At 41.7% G+C, this 27336-nt stretch overlaps 2 protein-coding genes across 2 annotated transcripts in view; both read left to right on the forward strand.

Annotated features, from left to right (window-relative positions):
• The window catches only part of LOC133899493 (uncharacterized), a 79143-nt gene that overhangs the window by 15946 nt on the left and 35861 nt on the right, over positions 1 to 27336 (forward strand). The gene's annotated exons all lie outside the window — the stretch shown is intronic.
• Positions 1990 to 25024, forward strand: LOC133899356 (protein ENHANCED DISEASE RESISTANCE 2-like). Its single transcript, XM_062340341.1, has 22 exons — positions 1990 to 2347; positions 3322 to 3396; positions 3589 to 3642; positions 3729 to 3794; positions 4174 to 4229; positions 4330 to 4406; positions 4814 to 4939; positions 6361 to 6395; positions 13923 to 14023; positions 14145 to 14240; positions 14593 to 14657; positions 15447 to 15518; positions 16332 to 16499; positions 16586 to 16791; positions 16889 to 16955; positions 17847 to 18022; positions 20397 to 20498; positions 23199 to 23246; positions 23400 to 23543; positions 23634 to 23729; positions 24020 to 24121; positions 24726 to 25024. Exons 1-22 carry the CDS (start codon positions 2087 to 2089, stop codon positions 24810 to 24812), a joined length of 2280 nt encoding a protein of 759 aa, XP_062196325.1. The 5' UTR covers positions 1990 to 2086; the 3' UTR covers positions 24813 to 25024.

The raw sequence follows: 27336 nt of genomic DNA on the forward strand, positions 1-27336 counted from the left end.
GCTTAATCAGATGATGATTCCAGGTCAATTTCCCATGCCAAAATACAATAACAGCAGTGCGTGGAGCAAATGGATCCGTCGCGTCCACATGCGGGTCTCCCCGTGCTGTAAATCATAATCATCTATTCCCCACAGGGCCAGGTATACCGGCTTAGCACTGTCCTAAGCCTGACACACGGTATATGTATATCTTGAACTTCGCAATGAGCGATCATCTATCTCACGCTATATCTATATCTTCAAAAACACGGATCCTCTGATTTACTATACACCCACTGTCACATAGACTCGAACCTCACGTGTTAACAGCCGTGCAATACTCAATCGGTATCTTATCTTGAAGACACCAACATACAAAACTACCGAGATGACCGCTCATTGAAATCTTTTTGCATTACCTATAAACAAGCTTACAATAACTTCTAATCTATTCAAGACTAATGTATTTTGCAACAGATTCTGCAATTCTCAAGTAACTTCACAGGTGTATGTATTATTTCTCATCAAACATATCAAGTCAGCCATGAAAGAAGTTGACAAATGCCTTCAAACAGGAGCAGCAATCTTCCATGACCATGGTGTTTACCCATTTGGTTCGGCAAGCCAAGGATGATAACTTCATCATATCACCGCCGAATCCAATTACTACCGTATACATGTAAAATCTATGTATTATTCTATGCGTGTTTAATTCCCTAATCTACATCCCAAACTTTATAATCACACCATACTGTAAATAAACGCTTTGTTGTATTTTTGAACACATCATCCTCCCTCTGTAATATATCTTACTCCACCCTACAAAATTCTAGATTCACAATACCATGCTCTTACAACTAGATATCATACAACATTACTCCAATAATCAATATTTACGTTATAATACTGATTATTATCACGCTCAACCCCTCCTTTCTACTCACCGTTATTTCCTCGTGACGCGCGATGGCACGCCAATCTCCACTAGTAAGATCAAAGAGTACCAACCAACAAGACGTGTAACGTGTAATCGAAGTCGGGTGCATGCTTGGACCTTGAATGGAGAAAAAGTGAGGCTACTACCTACTGGGCCAGCGGAAAACGCAACGACCAGAAAAGGTCCAAGTCCAACTGCGCAGCAGCCCTTTCGTCTTACACATGTACCTGCTAGAAACAATGGAGGGTGGTTTAGAAGTACTGATCCCATTCATATCATTTATCTTAAGATTCAATAATTAAGTTAAAGAAAAAAAAATAGACATATGTTATCAGAGAGATAATCTTTTATAGTACAAGATCCTATAAAATTTGCTTTCTACTAGAGTGAAGATTTTTTTTATTAATAACATGGTTACACAGAATTATATAATTTTTTGGCTCAAGCTTTCCACCGGCCCGCAAAAACTAAGAATCTTTAGATTGGCAACATCTTCTCTCCTGCAGTTCCGAGGTGCATGCACGAAAATAATCAAATGGGATATTTGTTTAAGCTGCAGATTTCCACTTTGCAGGGAGGCTTGTGAAATATTTCGAAGCCAGCTAGTACATAAGGACACAATTTTGCATCAGATTTCTGGGAGAGGCCTGCATTTCTGTAATACTTGCGCATCAAGTGTGCGTGTTTGCTTACAATTGGATGGAAAACTACGCGTCTACCATCCAACACTGGGGCATCATACGGCTGTTTGGCTAGCAGTAAAAGGAGTAAAGCTAAATTTTAATCGTGCTTTGAAAATTTAGTCTTCATTTGATTTAAAATTAATTTTTGTCATGTTTTGAAAAAATTTTACCAATCAAAATTTTTCTATAGCGTTTCTTAGCAAATCCACCAAATTTTTTAGCCGATCAAATTTTAACTTAATCTCAAACTAAATGTAAATTTGACGGTTAAAATTTAGCACTGCTCTGATTTGATTTCTTGCGGGGAAAAAACAGCCCCCGTATTGTTTTGCAAGTTATTTTGGCAAGCATTAATCTTAATTGATAGCGCTTGTATAATAGTAGTAACATCAGAACCGAGGACTAGGACTCGAAATTTCATTGTCCCTTCCATTGTCCCCCACCCTTTCCCCACCGGAATCAATCCACCCCGCGCGCGCGGCCGGAGATGGCCACGGCCGCGAAGCCGCCTACGCTGGCGGCCGGCGGAGACGTGTCCGAGGTGGAGCTCTCCGAGGCCGGATCGCCGGACCTCGGCAGCGGGAGCAGCGGCAGCGGCAGCGGACGGAGCACGGCGGAGTACTCCGGGTGGGTGTATCACCTCGGCGTCAACTCCATCGGCGTCGAGTACTGCCACCTCCGCTTCCTCGTCATCCGCGGCAAGTCCGTCGCCATGTACAAGCGCGACCCGCACGAGCACCCCGGACTCGTCGGTTCCCCCGCTCCCCGCTCTCTCCCTCCATGCTATTGCTTGCTAAGTTTCGGTTCCGATGCGCGTGATGGCTGCGTTGCTTCTCGTGGATTTCGCGCTACAGCTTGTCAGAATTGCGGGGGTTGGGTAACCGCTAGATGAATCCGCTTCCTTGCGGGACTCCTCTGTTTCGTGTTGCCACCTTCGCTGATTGTTTGGTTTGGCTTTGAGCATGCGTCGTTGTTTGGCTTATTTTGAACATGTGGAATTTTGGACTCAATTACTGGATCGCGCATGTTAGAGTTCCTTAAGCTTGTAGCTCGCGATTTGACAAGTTTTGGTTGGATCGGGTGGTATAATGCAAGGATTTTTAAGGGTGTGAATTCCGAAAGTCTACGATCCCTTGAATTTGAGAGAGGCGAAATTAATGACGGAAAATGTGGCATCCATTTTTTGCTGAGAGCCCCACTGGTCATATCTGCTAGGAAATACGCTAGATGTGCATTTGGGGCGCAGTTCTGGGTTGTAGTTTTGGCTTTGATCATGTTGCTATATATGGTGCGTGTGCTGTTTCAATTATATTGTGGATTCAAACCTCTCTGCTGGGTTGCGTGTGTTCAGGCTCTCTATTTGCTCAATTATCGAATTGGCACTTATGTACTATTGTATTATTTGGGGTTTGGCATCAATAGGTTAGGCTGGTTCTCCTGCATGTGTCTCCTGAGCTGTGGAATATGGAATTTGCCATTTAGGGGTTATTCTGGGTTTGTAGTTTGGTTGTATTGATTTTGGTAATACATGACCATATTTTGAGTGTGAGCCACTTTTGGTGTTTCACGTGACCATTTGGTAGCCAGCCAGTTAGATAGAGCTATGTTTGGAGATGACATCACTGAGTGGTTCCTCATTTGCACAATTTTCTCTCCGAGTGCTTTTCTTTTAGTTTAAAAGTTCTTATGGAGGCTTATTTCCTCTTAAACATTTTGTTTCAGGAACCTATTCGGAAGGGTGCTGTTAGTCATACACTTATGGTGGAGGAGCTTGGTCGCCGGAAGGTCAACCATGGGGTACTGGTCCAACTTTTGTTTAGTCCTTTGATTCATTATGATCGCAACATGAATTTTAGCTACTGTGACATTGTTTAAGTGATTTCCCTGGGACAAATAATGACTCTCTGGTGCCATTTGGTTTGTTCAGAATTGTCTCATACTTAGTTGCTAATCTTAAAAATTAACCGATTTGTGTTTTTGTAAACCTAGGATGTTTATGTCCTGAGGTTGTACAATCGGTTGGATCAAACAAAGAAAGGAGAGGTACTCAGCTTTGACGTACTTGCATATTTGTAAACAACATTCCTACATTTCAACTGAATATTTGCTGCTTTTGATCTTTTTTATAGATAGCATGTGCAACTCCTGGTGAAGCTCGGAAATGGATTGAAGCATTTGAGCAAGCCAAACAACAGGTATTTAGAAAATATTATAAAAAATTACCTGATATTATTTAGGTGTCTTTTGTGTGTTTATGGACTAACTTTTACATGGAACCATACTAATGTTCACTTCAGCTGAAATAATATACTATTTGTTTTATATGTTTCCTATTAATGTCAGTCATCATAGTATGATAACAATGTAATGAAGCTTGTTATTTATTTTGTTAGCTACTATTAGTTCAAGATAAAGGCCATAAAATAGCAAAAGCTTGTTATTATACAGCAGTATTTCACATGTATTCAGATCATTAGATTTGCGGCTGCTGGTGTTCACACTACATCCCTACTACGTTTGATTTGTTCCTATTCCTTTGACTTAACACTTACTCTTTCTTGATATTTCTAACAGGCAAACTATGACCTGATGAGAGGGATTAGCAGGAACATATTGCAGAATGAAAATGAGTATGGGAGTTTCTTAATGAGAATCGTTATTGATTAGCTTTTTCTAATTTGCATATTGTTTTTTATGTGAAATCCTGACATACTTTATTTACATCTGGAGGATCAATCTTGATGGTCATCGGCCACGAGTAAGGAGATATGCACAAGGCTTGGGGAAACTCGTAAGAATTGGCAAAGGTAAAACTCTAAAGCTGCTACATTAACTTATCTTCGCTACTAGAAATGACCAATTGGTGAGTGATGATATGATTTTCTCTCCCACCTTGTCCTTTCACCTCCCTTAAACACCTCTAACCAAAAAATAAAAATAAAAAGACCACAGAAAAACCACCACCCCAACAAACAAATTAACTTTCGTACTCTTATGCCAATAACCTCCTCTTCTGTGTCACAAATTCTTTTCTATGGCTTTTGTCCCTCCATCCTGTCATTTTTTAAAAAGAAATTCTGGTTGTAACCATAAAATGAGGCTTTAACAATAGGATAAACCATGCATATTTTTCTGTGATGTTGTCCATGACATGACTAACAATGTGTTAGATCTTTTCCTTACATAAGTTTCTTATATCACATCTTCGTTACAGGGCCAGAAATGCTTCTTCGGCAGTCTTCAGATCTTCGAAGCCATGAAAGGGCTCAATCAAACTTTGGAGGTGATACTGGAGATGCATTTGAAGCGTATGAATGGAGATATGTTCGAACATTTAATGGTATCTTTATACTTTTCCTGCGGGCACCTTTTAAGCAATTTGTTTCAGCTGCCTGTATTTACTATGTTGTTCCTTTTGCATTGTTATGCTTTTGGATGGTTACCCAACTATATCGTGGCTGTGTGCATCTTAGTAATGCAGAGGCTGGGAGTAAACTCTGGTGCGGTTATATCAGTTTGATGTAACGATAAGAGTTGATAAAGCTTCCTTTTTTTTAAAAAAAAAAAATCTTTACCTGAAACTGCACAGATGATCTTTGTTGTTGTGAGCTTACACTTCACTGCACAATCACCGTGACCAGGTGGCACTTAAGACACTGTTTATCTTGGATATTTTGCAATGCAAGAGGAACTATGTGCAATAAAGCAAACTCAAGTTCTGTGAAGTTCATATAAAGTGGAAGATCCTCAACCATCGACGTGCATGTTCTAGACAATATCTACTATCTGTGGGCAAATTGTGCCTCTCCATTATTGTAACCATAAATTAATCTAATATCTTTTGACCAACGCTTAGGAGCTCCTTGTTTTCTATTTCTGGATAAGGTGCATATTTTGCAATTTGATGTATCTCCGTCTTCTGCATCGATGAAACATGGTGCATGTGTCGTTATATGCAACAGTAACAGGCAACGTTAGATTAGCTCAAGCGGTCTTTGCTGCTACGTGTTAAGCGTATTATGGTAATCTTCTAGTCTAGGGTTTCCCTTATGCACTCTACATATTACCCCCATGAGCTACCATTGAATACAAGTTGCTATTCTTAACATGGCATTAATGGTAGCTCATGGGGGCAATATATAGAGTACAAAAACGAAACCCAGACTAGGAGATTACCATAATACCCTTGACTATTATATCCTTAACACTACGCTATTATTTTGTAACTTCAATCTGTCAGATCATGGACCCTTTCTTCAGCTCTGTTGAGCTTTTTAAATGATTTAAATTGGCACGGGCAGATCCACAATTTACCATTCTTATGGGAGGATTATGTGCTCTATATTTAAATTTGTTGATGCAACCTGTATTAGGTATCAGGATCTATAATCCTCAAGGTAGGTTATGTGCTTTACAGCAAACAGTTTTTTTTTGAGGGAGAAAACAGCAGGGGAGGCCCCTGCTGCCAGAAAAATTTTATTATTAAAGGAAAACAAAGGAGACAGGACAATGAAGAAACTATACAAAGAGCCCCAAGAAGGCCCGAAGGAAAAAAAAACAAGAGCCTAAAGAAAGGAGTCAAGCCAATTTAATTTACAGCAAACAGTGGTTAATAGCATGTCTTTCAAGTGCATCATCTTTATGTCTATTATTTAATATCCCTAGAAGCAAATGAACAAATGTGAAATCTGTCTGATTATATTGAATCATGACCAACTTATCTTGATCTGAATTTCTCATATCAGTTACATTGTTACACAGGCATAAGAGTTTTTGAAGATACCACAAACTCAAAGGTAAAAACTTCTTTTGCTTCTTAGGGTCAAACACATAAAATGTTACTGTACCTTTGCCAGTTAAATGTCTGATGAACTTAACCATTTTCCATGATCCATTTCCTTGTTTGTTTGTTGAGCTATCTTCATTAAACAAATATGCAGCTATTTAGTGAGCAATATGCATGAGCCATGAAATGGGCCACGTGTCTACGTTACTAGCAGTCATGGCTATGCGGTCAGACAACTCTACGCCATTTCTGTATGTCATGAGTTGTTTTTCACAGCTTTACCAATCCACACTTTTTTTTTTCGAACCGGCAGGAGAGCTGCCCGTCATTATATTAAGAAGAAGAAAAGATCAAATACAAAACTAACCTAGCAGGGCCAAACACACATAGAGCACACACCCCAGAACAAAAAGAAGCAAAAAGAAAAAGAAAAGGAACACTGGAAGAGTAATTACAGACGCCACAACGGAGGGAAAATGCCCCTAGTGTCTATGGCTCAGGAAAACGACCTAAAAACCAGACCACACTCAAGACCAGAGGGATTCCAACTCAATGGCTTTTGCTGAGCACCAAAGAGCAGATTCATCTCTGATGCTCTGAACCAGACGAGATACACTAGGACTTCTTCCCTCGAAGACACATTCATTGTGATGTTTCCAGATGAACCATGCTACCAACATGACCAAGGAATGGAATCCCTTTCTCCGTCTTTGAGTCAACCAAAAGCATTGCTTCGAACCACCAATTTTGGAAAGACAGACGGTTTTGGCTCACGGGCATAGACTGCACTAGGCCAACCGATTGTAGGAACTGCATCCAAACTTGCTTAGAGAAAACGCAGTCGACCAGTGTGATGGTTTCATCCATCTGATCGCAGAGGGGGCATCTTGTAGGATTAGGTAGACTTCGTCGTGCGAGATGGTCAGCAGTACAACAACAGTTGTGGCAAGCCAACCAAATGAAATATTTTACTCTGGGAGGTGCCCATGATTTCCAAAGCCTTTACTGAGGTTCAAACTTGGTGCTACCCTCAAAGAATGCCTTATAAGCCGATATGGAGGAAAAGATGCCGGGTGCAGTAGCAGTCCATATGAGCATATCCTCCACATCATCATGCAGTTCCACATTGGCTAGGAGTTCTAAAATCTGAAAAAACTCTTCCAAGATCTGAACAGTAACAGTCCTTCTAACATCCTTGACACAATTGTTGCCAAACAAGGCTTCTCTGACAGTCCTCTTCTTAGAGATGCGCTTAGAGACCAAAGCAAATGTGTGAGGTACTAAATTCTGCAGAGATTGACCCAGCAACCATTTGTCAGTCCAAAATTTAGTGTTTCTTCCGTTACCAACCTCCGTTGTGACCATGATGGAGAAAAGTGCTACTGCATTACTTGGAACTGATGTGCCAAACATACACCAAGATCGGTCTGGATCAGTCCTCTATATCCAAAGGCATTTCATTCGCAAAGCCCAACTAAGGACCTCTAATTCATGAATTCCGAGCCCTCCTAACTCCTTAGGTCTGCTCACCTTAGTCCAAGCAAGGAGGCAATGTCCACCATGTACTTCTCTGCGCCCTTTCCACAGAAATGCTCGCCTTCGCTTGTCTATGGCCTTGACCAACCAACATGGCACATCCATTGCTAATAATAAGTATATGGGAATGGCTGCGAGCACAGCCTTAACAAGCATAGCTCTGCCAGCCAGGTGAATGAGGGCCGCTTTCCAACTGGGGAGCCGATCTGCCACTATATCAATCTAAGGAAGCAAGACTACTTTGGTCAGCTTCTTGACTGATAGAGGGAGACCAAGATACGTGTAGGGGAAGTCCACTATAGCACATCATAGATTCCCAAACAATATCAATGTCTGTTGAAGCACACTGAATAGGAGTGGCTGAGCACTTATGAATGTTAGTCTTGAGCCCTGAAATTCCACTGAATCGAGATAGAATCTGCTTTACCATATCAAGATCCTCACTGATAGGCTTTAAAAATAAGACCACATCATCAGCATACATGGAGACTCAATGGCTAACTCGTCTAGTGGACAACAGTTGAAGTAAACCCTCCTACGTTGCCTTAGCAAACAATGAATTCAACACATCCATAACCAAAATGAAAAGCATCGTAGAGAGAGGATCTCCTTGCCGCAGCCCTCTACGATGAATGATATTTTCTCACGGCACACCATTAAGGAGGATATGAGTGGACGATGTGGAAAGCAGATTGCAAATCATAGCATGCCAACGAGCCCCAAAACCAAGATGACTGAGAATTTCCAAAAGAAAACTCCAAGATACTGAATCAAAAGCTTTAGATATATCCAATTTTAGAAGCAACCGAGGCTCTTTTTGTTGATAAAGAAACCGAGCTATACCTTGCACCAAAAGAAAATTGTCTTGTATACTTTGTTCGACCTTGAATGAATGCACTTTAGTTGGGTGCAACCAGCAAGGACAGCTTTGGGGCGAGCCTATTACCCATTATTTTCGTCACAAGTTTAGCAAAACTATGAACGAGGCTTATAGGCCGATAGTCCTTGACCTCCAAAGCATCTTTTTTCTTTGGTAGTAAAGTTAAATATGCTAAATTCAGCAGCCCCAATTTTCTAGAATCACCATGCTGAAGAGCAACCACTGCTTCCACAATATCATCCTTGAAAATCTGCCAACAAGACAAATAGAACTGCCCTGTGAAATCATCAGGTCCAGGGGCATTGTCCCTCAACAGGGACTTGATAGTACTCCAAATTTCTTCTCAAGTGATAGGCTCTTCAAGAGATGAAAGATCTTGAGTTGACTGGTAAAAGGAGGCAAGATTAAAAGTTTTTGCACGTTCCTCAACTGTTCCAAGAAATGAGTTGTAAAATTCCAACATAGCTTGTTGCTTTTCATCCTGACCTGTGACCACCTGATCACCAACCTGTAGCTTTGCTACAAAATTTTTCCTCTTCCGATGGCAGGCTTGAGAGTGAAAGAAGTATCAGCATCTCCCTCTTTGAGCCATGTAATTCGAGAGCGAAGACGAGCAATAGTCCGTTCAAGAGAGCCAAGACCCAAGCTGTGTTTCTTCAATTCCCGTCGTAACCAAGCCTTCTCAGAAGTTAACTGTCGAGAATCCTATGCGATTTCCAGTTTATGTAGTATCTCTTGCCCAGAACAGTTGCGACTTGATATGACCCATAGAATGTTGCCCCCAAGATTGAAGAGCTCTGCTTACCCTCTTGTATTTCACTGATAAACATTCAAATGGGCATGTTGCAGCAACCAGGGCAGACCAAGCTGCCTGTACAACATGCAGAAAACCATCTAGCTTTGGCCAAAAGCTTTCAAAATGGAACCATCGCTTGCCTCTTGTATTGTCCCGTAAGCCCAAAATAAGAGGGCAGTGATCTGAAATCATTGTCGCTGCACTTTGAAGGAGATAGTTCGGGAAGATGTTGTCCCATTCAGCCATGCAAAAAACACGATCAAGCCTCACAAGAGTAGGGGCTTCACTTTCATTTGACCAAGTATACTTGCGGCCAAGCATCGGGATTTCTTGAAGCTCAACAGCATCGATGAACTGTCTGAAATGCCCCATCAACACTTGATTGATGTTTGTGTTGTTTCTATCCTCTGCCATATAAATTAAATTAAAGTCTCCGACAACCATCTAATGTCCATTGCAAAGAGCACGAACATTTCGCAATTCTTGCAAGAACTGAATCTTTTCCCCATCATGTTGCGGCCCGTATACACCAGTTAGCAACCAATGGGGTTTGTCCGCCGATGTAAACTGCACAGAAACAGAAAAGGTATCCACCCTAGAGGAAATGCACTGACAACACGAGCTTTTCCATGCAATCAAAACACCTCCTCAAGTTCCATTAGCAAGAAAGACAACAAATTGATCAAAATCAGGCTCGAGCGCCGAAAGAGTATGACGAAGAGTAATTCGCACTACTTTAGTCTCTTGGAGATAGACAATATCAGCGCGAGAAGATTGCACAATACTACGGACTGAATCTCTTTTAGCCCTTTGATTAAGGCCCCGCACATTCCATATCAATATATGTGAGATATCCATTAAGAGTGGCATCAAGACGACCAATAAAAACCAACTACCCCGATGGGGAAAATAGTTCCCCCACCGTGCTCTCCATCTCAGGGACAGACCACCCAAAAAGTATTGAACATGATCATGAGAGAGTGGCCGCTCAAAAAACTTGGTGCAGCGCTCCAGAGCTTGATCATTCACCCATGCCTTGTCTACTAATAGACTGAGCTTGCGAAGGATTTGAGCGAGCTCGCGTTTACCGGCAGGAACGGGAGCGCCTTGGCCTACTTGAGCCAGACGCGCGCTGTGCCGAGGCTTAAGTTTGGGCGGGTGGTTCTTCTTGCGTTTAGATTCGACAACTGGCTTGCTGATAGTTGATCAATCGAACGGGTGAGACGGTCCTTAAACTTCACTGGCCCAGAAGACCCAGAGTTGCATGAGGAGCGACGGGCCGAATCAGAGGAGTGGCAGGACGGTTCAGTTACTCATCCAGGGCCCTTGGGTCGTCTTGACTAGAAAATGGAGCACTCCTTGGGCTTGTAAATTACGGTCGTGCGCGGCCCAGGACTGGATTGCATTGGACTGAAGGGCCTAACACAAACGGAGGCCATTAAAACCATCCGCTGCTAAGGATCCGTCAACTGCTTCGGGAATCGATACGTGTCCTACATGCGCATCGACCGGGGCTGAAACAATCGACAACCCGACATCAGCCGCCAAGCCAGGGGAGGCCAACATTAAAGAGCTTGTCGGGGCATCGTAGGGATCCTTCTCGACACCCTGGACACTGGCGGACTCAACACCGCCAGAGGTGGAGTCAATACCAACATGCAGATTTTCAACAGCCAGGACGCCAGCGGACTCAACACTGCCAGGGATGGAGTCGACACCAGCATGCAGAAACATCGCGTTGTCTGGCATACTTCTGTCTTGAGTGCCAGCACCAGGGGCCACCCCAACGCCTCTCTCACACACCATACGAGGATGATGAAGAACCGCGATCAAAGTACAAAAAAATGAGGAGTAACATAGTACGCTCCTTATGATCTGAAATCAAAGAGATGGGACCATCAAATCCTTCGGTTAGAGCAACATCAAAGATTTCCTCGGGATTAGTCGGATGCGCAACAGCCGTTGCAGCCTCAGGAGAACGGTCCAAGTCCAACCCAACCCTGCAGGTGGGGACTGACATCCTTGAGGCCGCTGGAGTGCAGAATGAGACGCTAGTGACGCCATGGTGAACGGGCGCCATGTCCACCGATTGGTGAGGAGCCGGGGCAGAAGGAGCGCCACCACCATCTTGGGTATCAGCACCATCGACATCAGTAGGGTTAGGAGCATTACTGGTGACCAATTCACGATCCAAAGTTGTACGTCTTCTGGAACGTTGGCCATCTTTGTTAGCTTTTGAAGGCGAAGTTGAATCAGGCCATAGAGAGAAATCGACGATGACTGTTTTAATAATTTCCACCGGATATGACAAGACCCTCTTGCCCATCGACGCTGCGATCTCGTCAACCATCGCCGGCTCAGAGATCAGAAGATCCAAGCAGGGAGGGATCAATGTACAATCAGCTACTCATGCCGTTAAGCGAAAAACAGAGAGGTCTGAACGAGGGATCAATGTACAATCAACTACCTAATGCAGACCCTGGACCCAACCGTAGGGAGAGAGGAGCTGCTCCGCTGCAGCGATGACCCAAGCATGCACGGGAACGCCGCTAAGGGAGAGCTCAACTCTAAAGGGAAAAGAGCGCGCTCGTGCATGAGCAAGACATGTCCAGGGCTTGGCAGTAAAACTGAACCGAAGGGTATGCACAGGCCTCCCATGATTGACAACCAGCTTAGCCGTCTGCTCGTTAGGTAGCACAAGCAGAAAGTCTTCCGGAGATGAACGATGAATGGTGAGTTGGTCCACGTCCAGGTTAAACCCGGCGGCAATTGCAGCAACAACTTGAGATGAGACCTGAGGACGATTTCCAGTCACAATCACAAGGACAACGCCTTAGATTAGCCTCCGTGTCGTCGATGGAGCTTGTACGGTTGATCACACAGAGTGGCGTTCGAGGTTGCTGCTCCATGGAGACCACACCACTAGTGGCCGCCGGAGGACGGTCTGAGGAGGCCGAGTCCTGGTCATCACCCGGGCCAGAGGGCGGCGTTGACACATTGGAGGTCGAAGAAGGTCAACGGCGACGCAGGTGGCGACATTTGCGCGCGGCACGCTCGTCCTAGGCCACCGACTGCACGATTCCTCACCTCCGCTCAAGGAAGATCGGGTCAGCAATGATGCAAAAGAGACTCGTTGCCAAACCGATCGACGAGCACCAGTGACCTGAGGAGGTGGCACCATGGCGGATGACGGAGCACGCGAACGAGGACACGCCACCAACCGATGGCCTAGAGAGCTACAGCGGAAACACCAAGCGGCAAACGACACAAGGTGGCCTTGTGATCTGGAGCAAAACAATTAATGCATTTGCCCCTCAGGTCAACAGGTACAGGCCGCCGTAGTTGTCGGGGGACGAGACACCGATTCCTTGACCTTTCGCTGATCACCCTCCGCCAACCATCCACATCTGGACCGTCATCCATGATGGGAGCCCGAAAAACCACAGAGCGGATGAATGATCGGAGGGGACCTTGGAAGTGAATGATCCGGGATTGCAGCGGCCAGGGGGGGGGCTGCTGTTGGACACCCTTGGATGACGATGTCCCGAAAGGAAACCCGATAAGAACGGTCAAAGCGCTCCGCGGATGGCGGCGGGCTTTCGTCCCGCCAACGAAGCTCCTTGGGACGCCTCGCAGGTGTGAACGGCGGAGCGGAAGGAGAAAGCTGAGAGTCCGAGGCTCGACGGAAGGGAGGAGAGGCCGACTCACAAGGAGAGGAGACGCTTTGGAGGTGGCCGCCGGGTCTGGAGTAGATTCTAGCGTGAGGTTGGTGGAGGGAGGGGAAGCGTTGGGAGGGAGGGGAGACGAAACGGGAGCCATCGGAACTTTCCTCTTCAAAAAAACTCGACCGACCTAGGAGGAACTAGGTGGCGTGGTATTATATTAAGAAGAAATAGACACTCAAATTCGAGTTGAAGAGGACTCGAACCTGGGTGGGAGGGTGTACATCCACACCTCCCACTAACTGAGCTAGGCTCAGTTCCTTTAAAACTCGACCGACCTAGGAGGAACTAGGTGATATTATATTAAGAAGAAATAGGCACCTAAATTCGAGTTGACGAGGACTCGAACCTAGGTGGTAGGGATGTATACCCACACCTCCCACCAACTGAGCTAGGCTCAGTTCCTAAAATACCTGAAGTGTTGCATTAATTGTTCAGGATCATCCAAATTCATGCAATTATTCATGACCCATACCAAACAACATGAAAAATCATTACTTCTAAATGCATTTCTTGTGATTACTCTTTTGAGGTGTTATCAATCTTACATCCGGACATGTTCGTTTGGGATTTTTTTTTTGTAAAACTATTCCTTTTTCGCAGGGTGGAAAGGGAATACTTCTGAAGTCTGTTGGGGTGGTTGGTGCGAACCCTGATACTGTGTTTGAAGTAGTTCTCAGTCTTGATAAGCATAAGCGATACGAGTAAGCTAGCAGTTGATATGCACCTTACAATAGGGCATATGTTAACTTCTTTTCTGCTTGTGGATGGAACAAATGTACAGTGTATCATTATGATGCTCTACTTAAATTTTCTCCAATGCAGGTGGGATATGTTGACAGCTGATTTGGAGTTGGTGGAAACAATCGATGGATACTACGATGTGGTTTATGGGACCTATGAACCCAAATATTTAAATTGGTATTTTCTTCTCGTTACCTTGTGCATCATTCCCTCAATATATGATTCTGATGCAATTATAAAGCAGTTACCTCTCTATATGTTTTTGGTACCATTGACACATAAGTGTAGATATATCTGAAGATTTTAGGAACATGATCATGTAGCCATCTTTTCAGGATTTGGACAAATCTTGACAGTAATGAGGCATATCTTTTGTGTTTCTTTTTCTGATTACCCTCATCTTTGTGAAGAAGCATGTGGCTTATATCGAAACATATAAGCATCAATTTGTTAGCAAAGAGTTGCTATTGTTCCTGATTTAGTATTTTGCAAAAATTATCACTTCACTAAGTATGGAGACTGTGCTCAGGTGGAAATCAAAGAAGGATTTTGTTTTTTCAAGACAATGGTTTCGTGGACAAGATGGAGCATATAGTAAGTAACTTGATCTTTATTGTATTATAGTCTTGTTGTAGCATGTCTGAATTTGGAATGCTCCTCTTTGATATTCTTAAACTGATGCATGTCCTAAAACATTCTATTAGGTTCGCTTAGATTGAAACAGGGGCTATGAGGTCAACCTCTTAACTTTCAGACTGTAATGCTTCCATCAAAATTAATTGACAGTTCTCCAGATGATACCATACCAGTCAATGTCAAAGATTCCCATGCTTTATATCAAATTCTATTTGATATACCAGTGAATGCTTTATATCTATTTTTTTTTTTAGGAACACATGATGTAACATTTTTACATTGGATAATAAGTGAAAACCACTATAATTCAATGTACTTTTGTTGGTAAACCTACTTAAGTTAATTTAAGTCATTTACTCTTGACTCTTGCTGTCTTGCAAACTCATAAAGGGTTAATAACCATTATGGGCCTGTCACCTGCCTTTCTGTATATGGACTTATATTTTGATTCGGAGAATTCCATGTCTGTAACTGTAACTCTCCATGGGTATATCATACAAAAGCTTTTCTGAACTTTCTAGTTATGATAGGACAAAAAATTGCAAATAAGTACTTCGAAATTTGAACTATAAAAAAGATGTACTTTTGTAGACGAAAGCTGTACATACAAGTCATGTTATCCACCAGTTATGTCCAGTAGACTAGCTGACAAGCAAATTGGTAGCACATATAACAATTGATATCCACCAGTTATGTACTTTACAGGTTCAGAGTTGAGTTGGTTATGTATGTTTTTCTCTTATGCAGCCATTTTGCAGAGTCCTGCTGTTCACAAGAATAAACCTCCAAGGCATGGATATGAGCGTACAAAAATCAACCGTACGATTGATCTTTCCTGTTTATTTTTGTTGCATTCTTAGTATGAGACCATGAGTTACTCATTAGGTTTGCACCTTAGATTTCAGCTTGTTTTGCAATGACTTGTAGTGATAAGAAACGTTTGGTCACAGTAAGTCTTGATTAATCTACTTTTTATAAGTTACAATGATCACACCCTGAATATTTTGATTATGTGTTTTTATATAACTGAAGTAGAAAGAAAGACCAATATATCTGCAGGATGGATAGTGCCCATGCAAGGTTTCTAGTTTCCTTTTCAGATGAAATCTTTTGAAAAAGTACAATGTTTATAACCCTTTTTGTTTTTCCTCCTACCATATCCTCCTCTTGTCTATAACATTCATGCCCAGATATCAGGTGTCATATCTTGCTAAAAATATTTTAAAGAACCAATTCATCTGGCCAATGCATATTGCTATGGAGCTGATGATGCTTGCTCTCCATCAACATTACTTGATTTATCGAACAGGCCATCCACTTTAGTTCTAGTATGGAGAGAAGTCTAGATGTGAAATGGCTCTGGTATGAAGAGAAAGCCTAGACGTGAAATGGTTCACATAAAATGAGATTGAGCAGGTCTGCTATAAATGAACGTGGGTGCAGACCTAACATAGTAGTACTCTGTACTTGCATATTATTAGATGAAATCAAAATGCATCTCCTTTAATCAACATGGTTGGACAACACTCTTATCCTAGCTGTTTGTAGATGACTTTTCACATCCTAAACTGATTTTTTCCCAATGTCTTTTCACATTGCTGTGGAATGTGTTAATTCTACCTTGTCTTTCAGCATCAACATGGGAGATAAGGAGGTTGAACATATCAGGATCATCAACTCAAAAGTCTATTGTTACTCATATGTTGGAGATTTCTCCGAGTTTTTGGGGCAGATGGAAGAGAAGACACTCCTCAAATTTTGACAAAAGTATTCCTTTTGCTTTGCTCAGCCAAGTAGCAGGTTGGTCAGGTTTGCTTTTGTTGCAAGTAATATCATATCACCAATTTGGATAACGGAATGAAGTTCTTGTTTTTCAATGTGGCCAGGTCTAAGAGAGTACTTTGCAGCGAATCCATCCTTGACATCTGATTTACCTTCAGTACTAGTGAAGTTTAAAGCATCTGATTCTTTGGTCATCCAGAGTGAACTTGAAGATTCTGAACCTAGTGATGAATTTTATGATGCACTTACTAGAGGTGAATCCTTTGAAGATGAGGATAGTGATGACAGTGATGATGTTACAACTCCAAAGGTGAACTTTATTGTAGAAATCAGAATTGCGTAAACAAGATGGTATTTATGTTTAGAAATCAATGGAGATCCAATTTTCTTTTCAAATCTCTGTGCAGGCTGGAAAAGTGAAGTTGAAGAATGTGTCATGGGCTATTGCAGGTTTAGCTTTGAAGCCAAGTAAAGGTAAATGATAACCAGGTGTTTTTTTTTTCTAGCTCTCTAAATATATGTTGACAAACATGTATGCATTGAACATAAGCTTTGCAAATCCTATTATGAACAACTAGACTCACAAGTAGGTACACCAACACGCACAAGCATGGATATACTTCTGTATGTAGGTGTGCATGCACATACAGATATATGTGTGCCCACGTACAAATAAACACCAATGACCAATGCTTTAAATAGTTTCTAGTGGAGGCACAGCGGCTGAGTGATTCTATAGACGATAACAAATAATTCTTTTAGTAAACACCCAGAATATAAGCAGACTACATCTAACAAAGATACTATGAGCAGAATATAAGCAAAATATAAGCAAACAATGATGGTGCAACAAAAGAAAAAGGATACTATGAACATGATGGAACAAAGAATGGTATCTTTGTAGATTATAGTGCTAATCAATTAAAATGAAAGAACATAACTTTTAAGGTAAACTAAAGGAAAATATTGCAAGGCAACAGTTAATTATCCTTCATTTTGCCTACACTAGAATGATGCATCAAAATAGGTCCTATATTCCCTCAAAAAATATATAGGTGCCATATTGTTGGATATTGTTGTTCCCTTTTGTTTCAATGGGAAGAGAACACTGGTTACTGCGTATGTTGGAGCATTCATTTTTGTTGTCTGCGGAAATGTACTAATGCAGTAGTACAGGGGAAATAAAAATCTCTATAATTGTACATAGATGTCCTCAAATCTAGAGTTCCTGTTGTAATATAATACATTGATTTTTTTTGTCCTTCTCAACTTAGCTTCTTTTTTCTAGTTAAGTTCTGTTTTACTCATTTAATGAAAATATTTCGTTTCCCTTCAATCTTAAGTATTGTTCAAGTTGTCCTGCAGCTTTGGTTGAGAGCAGCGAATTGGTTACAAATTCTACTCTTGTAACTATTGATCCAAGCCATTTCCACGGCACCCTTCGACGAGCAAAAAGTGAAAATGACCCAAATTCTTGGAGTGCACCCAGTGGAGAGAAGTTTATGATAAGAGGGAAGACTTATTTGACAGATTACACCAAGGTGAGAGGGGCAGAGGGAGTATTGCAATTTTCATGTAGTAATTATCAGAATTGTTAAGGGTATAATAGTCAAGAGTATTATGGTAATCTCCTAGTCCTAAGGTTTCTCTCATGTACTCTATATATTGCCTCAATGGAGCTACCATTAAATACAAGTTGTTATTCCTAACATGGCATTAGAGCCAGGGTTAGGGTTAGGGTTTTCTCCCTGGCATTGCACTTGCGCCTGCCTATCACCACCATCTGCCGGCGTGCTTTTCATCTTGAGCACATTGCTATATTTTTTCTAAGTTCTACACCACCAAATTCACTTCTTCTAGATCAGGATCGTGTTGGTCCCTGTCTTCGTTGTCAATCCGAAATCCAAACCGATCGCCCGCTGCAATGGCGGCCGTCGCCATCTCTCACCTCCTTCGAGGAGCGACGCGCTACACACTCCTATTCCTCTCCCACCGTCGCTTCTCCTCCGCCACCACGGCTTACCGCTGCCGCGTGTCGACTCCTCTCCACGACGGCAGGTTCCACCACGCCCTCTTCAGGTGAACAATACAAGCCCTCGCCCTTCGATCCCTTCCGCGCCGCTAGCCTTGTGTTCTCAGCACCGCCACTGGATTCGCCCCCGATCGTGGAGCCCCCGAGTAGCCTGCCACCCATGGAGGAAGTGGCTGCGACTGCGACTGCATCCAAGGCGGCGCACAAGCAGGCGACACTAGTGTGCCAAGAGGTGGAGCTCGAGGGCCTAAAGGCGGGGGTGGAGGCCATGAGGAGCATGGATGAGTCGCTGGAGGAGGAGGCATGGTGGCTGCTCGGACGCTCGGTCGTGAGCTACTGCGGCAAGCCCATGGGGATGGTGGTGGAAAACGACCTGCCCACCAGCCAGATGCTCAATTATGATCAAGTATTCATCAAGGACTTTGTGTTGTCGACCATAACATTCATCAAAGGGGAGAGCGATATTGTGAAGAACTTCTTGCTCCACACCTTGCAGCTCCAGTATTGTTCAGCGCCGTCGGATCTTCACCGACATTGCCGCCGATGCCTGAGATCTTCATTGGTCTTCGTTAGTCACCGGTCCTCCTATCCTTGGAGTCTCGTCGTCCTCATTTTCGCGATCTCATCATCAATCTGCCCCTTCCGAAGTTGCTATTGCTCGCTAGAAATCGGTGACTTCACTCTTCAATTCGCCACCTGTCATGGCCAGAGGCACAACTTGCTTCATTTTGCACTGCTAATAGCATGATCTTGCTGGTGCTTGCTGCTTGACTTCTTTTGCTACGATTAGCTTTAGTACTGCTAGTATTTGTTGCTATCTTAATTTGTGTCTAGCTTTAGTCTTTATTTTTCACTACGTCCATCCAAGTTTTAGTCTCTCTTTGACTTCGTCAATGCCATACGAGTCCACATATTCCTTCATCAATTAGTCGATTTCTTTTGTGGTTAGCCAAATTTCGTCTTTGTTTTGGTTAATCTTTTCCCATCGTTATTGATGCAATTGTGCCATCTAGGTCTTTCCATATCTTTAGTTACAATTTCTTTTGTCGTCTTGCTACTCATCATCACTTTGTTGCGATTCTTGACCAAGAGTATTCTTTTGTTGTCATCATCACGACTCTACTCTTTTACTTCACTTTGCACTTCGGCTTGATTCGACAGGATTACCAAGGCTCCACTCAACGACGCCTTTGAAGAGACCGATTTTGGATGTATTAGCTTTACTTTGTCTAAGTTTAGTACTTAATGTCCACTCTTTCAAATACAACGTTATTGCACATACCTTGCATTTGAGGGAGGTGTGAAGGGTATAATAGTCGAGGGTATTATGGCAATCTCCTAGTCCTAGAAATTCCCTCATGTATTCTATATATTACCTCCATGGAGCTATCATTAAATAGAAGTTGTTATTCCTAACAAAAACAATAGTTGAAACTGCCTCATTTATTTGTCCGCTAGTTTAAGAAAGTACCAATCATTATTTGGTTCACCTTTGTGGAAGATGTCAGCAGAAGTTTGTTCTTGTATACATAATGCTGTCTATATCAGCAGAAGTTTTCAAAGATGTCAGCAGAATAACGAATATTGTTGACTCATTAGTTAGTACATTTTGAGCACGCGGAAGCATTAGTTAGTAGATCAGCTAAAGCTGACTTGTACAACCAGTAAAGATTTTAGATACCGTCTTAGAATTTGGATAAGCAACTTGATGAATTTCCTGTTGTTAAGCTTTATTTATCATCGCTGCTATATTGTAGAAGCTTCACCTGCACCCGCTACCGAGTTTAATATAGGCTTTCTAGGCATGGAATCAATATTTATGTTCATCTTTATTTCTCCATATGGTGTGATATCGCGTGGTGTTTAACTTGACATTTAAACAGGTTGTTGGGGGGGATCCACTTCTAAAGCTAATTGCAGTTGATTGGTTCAAGGTTAATGAGCGTTTTGATTCAGTTGCCTTACATCCCAAAAGTCTTGTGCAGGTAAGGTAGTTTAATAAGCATTACCAATAACTCAAAGCGTTGGCATCAGCTTGCAGCTCTTAGAATTCATGCAGTGTTAGAATTGAGTTTCGTGATTACCTTGATGTTTCACATTCTTCCTGGCACAATAAATATAAGCATGTGAAAGCTTCAGCGTCTTCTGCAGTAAAACAGTGTCTAATATTGTAATATTAATAGCCATAATCCGGTATACAGCTATACATACATTTATGTTTTACATTATAACTTGTCACAGCAACATTGTACTTTACAAGCATTTTTTCCGTTGGTCCTCATGTTATACTGTGATAATGTCAACTTCAGTTTAAATGAGATGCAAATTTGGATGACATGTTAGGTGTTGTTGACGTTGGCTATGCGCACAATTAGATTAACTGCAAGCGCACGGGTTAATATAGCAATTCCCTAAGAGTATTCTAAGGTTTATCAAACTCAGGGAAAAAGTGGATCGAAGATTTAGCTAAAGGAAATATAAACTAACTAAACAAAAGGTTGATTGTAAAGTGGTTGGTTCCCAGAGAACATGGTGGATGGTTGTAGGGTTGTAAACAAATAGTAAAGCGGTCTTCCCTAGGATTTAGGTTCACAAGCATGCAAAAATTAGATTAAAGAGTCTACTATCACTGTTCAACGGTTACATTGTAGATGAAGAGGTTCACCTCGCCCAGGGCGTCACATAGGAAGGGTTTGCCAAGATCATCTACAAACACACAATAACGATAATGTCGATACATAAGCCTAAACACCATATTTGCATGTATCTACTATATTATCCTCTTATAAGAATGAATTCAAAATACAAGTAATAAAATTCACATCGCATAGGTTAACCAGCTTAAACAAACATGATTATCATCAAAGTGTTACATACAAGATCCCCAACATCCCAAGGAACAACATAGAGATTACTCCATAATTGACTGAGAATACATGGCGTAAGATGAAGTAGAGCCTCTCTGAAGGCTCTGTCGAAGAGGGCAAGCAACCGACCGTCAGGGTGTCGGTGTCACGTAGCACAGGGGGGTGTTGTGCGGCACACTCCTGTGCTACGTAGTCCCACCTCGGGTTTTTCCGAGAACAATACCCATGAGATTTCTAACCCTAATTTAGCCTTTTTCTTGTGAAAAACTAGAACATCTCGCCGTTGGACGAGATCTTCTTTATATAGGGGTTTAGAGAAGATTTTTCTTGGAGAAGAGGGTCGAATCATGCCGCCAATGCCGTGTGAACGGTTCCAGAAACCCTAAGTCATGACAAACCGACCTACGAAAGAAGATGGGCCTTGTGGGCCTCACTTTGTGCAGGGTACCTTATGGTGATCATCCATCCATAGGAAACGAGCCCACATGGCAACTCCTTGTTCTGGGCCATGTGGCCCAGGTCTTCTGAGTAGGCCTTGACAATACCATCATTGTGTTGTTGGTCCTCTGAAATATGCTCTCTTTGTTGTGAATCTTCCAAGATCTCTTCATTGTGTTGATTTCTCACAATTTTCTGCATTTTTACACAATTGAACACAAAACAAAATGTGTCACAACTGGAGTTAACATTTAGACGTCAAGTGGCATTTATGATGAAATAATGATAATGTGTTAACTATATTTAATTTAATATAAAAGATGTACATAACTAGCGTCATCAGGTGTAAGACTCGATCTTTGCAGGATTCTATCGTCACCTTAGTTACTATCACTCATTCATCTGGTTTAGAGCTTATAGATCTTAGAAGCTACCTCCATTGACGGGAACTTCTATTTATGTAGGGATCTGGGATTAAAATCAAGCTACTATAGTCAAATGTTTAGCGTTAGTTTAATCTTATCTTTTATGATAAGCCTAAATACAGGCGACAAGTAGCCGATCCACGGGCAACATGTCGGAGCGAAGCAATCCAGTCACGGATCTGCAAGCTTGGGCGGAGGAACGCGGTGTAGACCCACATCATGAGGCAGATGGCAGTGCGGGTGGCCATGAGGAGCGACGTCGTGAATCTCGGCGAGACGGACTCAAATCAGGCCAAGACGGACCCAAATCGGGCCAAGATGGAGGCAAACCGAGCGGGACAGGGGCGACAGATCAGCCAAGAGGAGGATAACGTGCCTAGGGCGGGTAGAACAGCGGATCCAGCCGAGAGATGATGGATCCGACCAGAGATAGGCAGAGAGAGAGAGAGAGAGAGAGAGAGGGAGAGAGAGAGAGAGAGAGCACCAGCGATTTGGCTAATATTGGGACGAGTTACGACGTCCCAAACAAAAACCTAGCTTTGATACTATGTAAGGAATAACAACGTGTATTCACTAGAGGCCATAGACCAGTATATATATATATATATATATGTGTGTGTGTGTGTGTGAGCAATATGCAAAAAAAAAAACCTTGTAACACGGGGATATTACATAGAAGGCAATGTATCTCTAACAGGCCTATGGACTGTTGATTCTGTTGATGATCTTATTTCTTATTTTTAAATGATGTTGGGTAAGATTAGACCTTCAACATCATTGTAAGCTTTCATCACCCTAACCTATGGATTCAATCACTAGTATGAAGCGAGAGAATGGAAATCCTATGCTAACACAGATAAGATTGTACTATCAGCATTCACGCATGCATGTAGTGCTCTACTCTGTGACATAACATGCATGTTCTTGGATGCCTAACTTTTCTGATATCTTACAGTCAGAAGCTGCAAAGAAGATTCCTTTCATACTGGTTATAAATTTGCAGGTACGTGCCGTTGTGAATTTGTTATACTATCTAAATTTGTAGCTTGGGTTTGTGCTTAGCAAACCATCATGTCATATTTCATTAGAGGGTACATATCATCCTTTGTTCTGTGGATGGCCATGATATATTGACTCCATTGGGATAAACATGCAGGTTCCAGCAAAACCAAATTATAACTTGGTAATGTACTACGCAGCAGATAGGCCAGTGAACAAAGATTCTCTGCTGGGTAGATTCATTGATGGAACTGATGCATTCCGCGATGCCAGATTTAAACTTATACCAAGTATTGTTGAGGTATGCATCGCTTAGGTGATGTATCATGTTACCAACTTACCATGCATATGATTATTTGTTCATGTGAACTCATGTACAAAACGATGTCAGGGTTATTGGATGGTAAAGCGTGCAGTTGGAACGAAAGCTTGCCTTCTGGGCAAAGCAGTAACATGCAATTATCTTCGTCAGGATAACTTTCTGGAGGTAATCAAGTACAAAACAGTGTATTCGCTAAACCCTAGGCATATTCAGTGCACCCTTTTTTCTGTAGATCCAACACAAAAATTCCAAATATAAATTTAGCAGAGGAAGAACTATGCCTGTTGGCTAATTTCAAACTAAAACTACAGAAGAATGCACATGTATGACAATTTTTGAATGAACAATGATAACTTATTTTATTTTGCAGATGTGTTTTCCTTTATCTTCCATGATATAAGTTATTTTAAATTTGGATACTTCCCAGTGGCCTCATAAATGAATTTACTTTGCAGATAGATGTTGACATTGGTTCCTCGTCTGTTGCACGGAGCATTATTGGTCTAGTATTGGGATATGTGACAAGCATCGTCGTTGATCTTGCTATTCTAATTGAGGTATTACTGTACAAATCAGATCTGAAAGAACAATTATGTGCATATATATTTACTTCTTTTGATATATTTATTATTTCAAACTGGATTTCAATAAACGAATTTCCACATGCATCTACTGTAGTTCCAACTATGAAAGACTTTCAAGTTTCAATCACATGTTCACTTCTCACATTGAACATGTTCACCACAATGGTGACAGCAGTTACACAACTCCGTATATCTACTTTATCAGAGATTCCCAACATTTGACAGAAAAAGAAAAAAAGGCATAACTTGGCTCCCAATCATTAATGGTTGCATAAACATCTTGCAATTCATAGTAGTGCTGAAATTTCAATGCAGAATCTTTGTAAGAGTAGTCATCCATTTTGATCTTGTCTTTCCGTATCTGGTATATGTACTACTCTTGCTGCCTCTCAAAAAGAAAAAGGACTTCCTGCTCTTGTGCATATTTTAGACACCGGTTTTCACAAAGGACTCAAGAATGACAATCCCGTGTTCTGTTCGGAACAATTTTTTATCTTTATGAATTTATCAAGGCAGTGACCTTGATGCTGCTCTGCATTCAATAACATGAACCGTGCTAACAGCTTTACATTTGCAGGCAAAGGAAGAGAAAGAGCTGCCTGAGTACATTCTTGGCACTGTTCGTCTAAATCGCGTGAATCCTGACTCTGCTGTATCAATATAAGCTCACTCCAGTTTTTTCTCAATTGTCCGCTTCTCCTCCCACCCAAGAGATGAATGCTGTTGGCAGACCTGTGCAATTTTCTGCTATCCTCTATTATTCTGGGAGGTGGCATAGCATTTGTAAAATGGAAAGTATTATCAATATGTACAGAGTACGGACATGAATACATCATGCCTTTCGTAAATAGAAGAAAAGATATGTTAAAGTCTTCATGGTGGTATTTCCCTTCTAGTTTCGAAATTGTAGGGATCTTAGAAATTCCCCATCAAATACGTAGACCAGAACTTGAAAAGTCCGTTTGGCTGTGGGATGGGTTTCGAAGAGACGAGGATCGAGATGCTTAGGAATCCATTTGTCTTGCGTCAGGTAATGATGTTTTCAGTGTTCATACATGTTATTCGCCTCGGTTCTCCAACAAGAGATGCTCTTCTCACACGGTATTGAGAAATGGTAATGAGAAACCAAGTTAAAATATATTTTTAGTGTTTATATATATTATTGGTCTTGTTCTCCAACAAGAAATGCTCCTAGGTTCTCACATGATATTGAGAAATGCTATTAAAAAACCAAGTTAAAATGTATTTTCGTTTATTTATGATGAGTGATTGATATTGGTATTTATTTAGCTTGATGATTTTCAGTTTTGTATGAGTTTTGATATGATTGGAATTGATTTGGGATTTTATTTGAGTATATTAATTATGGACTAATTATAATTGGAATTGGATATATGCGTTTGTTTGTCTTATAGTGTGTAGGTGATGGATATAACTTAGCGGTCGATGGTAGGATGATCGGGGTCAAGCGGAGTGTTTGGTGTTGAAAAATCAAGGAGGTCGGACGGAATCAAAGGTGATTCAAACTGAACACGTGGAGGTCAAGAAAAGCATGAAAGGTGGATGGAGACGGCATGTTGACAAAGTCAAGCGAAGGGGATACGAGTGCAAGTGATAAAGCGTCCCAAGGGATTGGGAGCTGAAAGGTTTACCGGCAATCAGGATCGTATGACGGAGTACACGCGTCAATATCGAAGCGTTTACTTGAGATGTAACCAAGGCGCCGAGTCACGCTAAGAGAAGCGTGCAGACGGTTTCATAGTTTAGCCTTAAAATCGTGGGAGGACTGAGTAGTACGTGGCATCATTGCGAAGCTTGCATTGAGGCGAAGCTAAGTCGTGAAGGCGACGCAGTCATCTGATGAATGAAGAAAAAAATATATCAAAATACACTCGGTGGTAGATAGGACTATACTACAAGAGGGATATTTTGGGAAAAAGGTAGGAAACTTAGGAGTCAAATTTTCTATGCCTATAAATAGAGGGGTATGGCTCTAAGAGAGTATGAACCAACCACTTGATCCCCTTGTGGCACCTATTTGAGAGCTTAGAGCTGGGGTTTTAGAAGAGAGATTGATGATTGTTTAGCCTATATAATAGGTAAGAGTTTTGAAAGATAAATCTTTGTAATTCGCTTGAAATAAGGCTGATCTCTTTAAGTAACGGAGTTTATGTTTTTGCATGTACTTGAATTCCCTTCTTTTAGTTTTCCTCTGTTGGTTCCCTTGCAAGTTTTTCGGTTTCCCGTTTTGATTTTTGTTTTGGTTTTTAACTGAAATTTTAGCACCTTGTGAGGTCATTCTTCTTGTTGCTAGAGGCATAAAATTCGTGTACACACATTTATGTGATGGGGTCTTAAATTCTCTTGCCTCTAGACAATCAATTTGGAGAGTTTCGTTGCTCGGTGGCATATACTTGAATTCCCTTCTTTTAGTTTTCTTCTATTGGTTTCCTTGCAAGTTTGTAAGTTTTTCGGTTTTCAATTTTGATTTTCGTTTTGGTTTTTGTACTAAAATTTCAGCACCTTATGAGGTCATTCTTCTTGTTGCTAGAAACATAAAATTTGTGTACACACGCTTATGTGATGAGGTTTTAAATTCTCTTGCCTCTAGACAATCAATTTGGAGAGTTTCGTTGCTCGGTGTTCATCTTTTCTTTTTTTTTTTGCAAGTTGTGATCTTTCAGTGCTAAGACACATGGATTGATCTTAAATGAACCTATGGTTCATATACCATTCTTAAAGTCGTGTTGCCTCGATTTTCTTCTGCTAAAATTTCTCTCTATTTTTGCTTCCGCTTGAGTTTTGAGGTGCGTTGGGTGATCCAAATAAGAGAAAGTTATCGATTTCGTAAGAAATTTATTGAGACGCCTATTCACCTCCATTCTAGTCTCCAATCTCGTTACTACAATTGGTATAAGAGCCGGTTTGATCACTTGTTGACCTTAACCGGGTTTGTGATCCGTAGGTGACATGGAGAGAAGTGGGAAGATTCCGCTGTTTGATGGTTCTGATTTCTCATACTGGAAGGCGCGCTTGGAGACTTATCTCGTAAGCCAAGGAAGTGCAGTTTAGGAGGTAGTTGATTCCAACTACAAGATCCCTGCTGCTCGCACAACTCAGATTCAAATCGAACAGTATGAGATCAACAACAAGGCCAGAAATATTTTGTTCACAAGGTTGAGTCGGAA

The sequence above is a fragment of the Phragmites australis genome, chromosome 18 (genome assembly GCF_958298935.1).
Source record: "Phragmites australis chromosome 18, lpPhrAust1.1, whole genome shotgun sequence".
In the NCBI taxonomy this organism is placed as follows: domain Eukaryota; kingdom Viridiplantae; phylum Streptophyta; class Magnoliopsida; order Poales; family Poaceae; genus Phragmites; species Phragmites australis.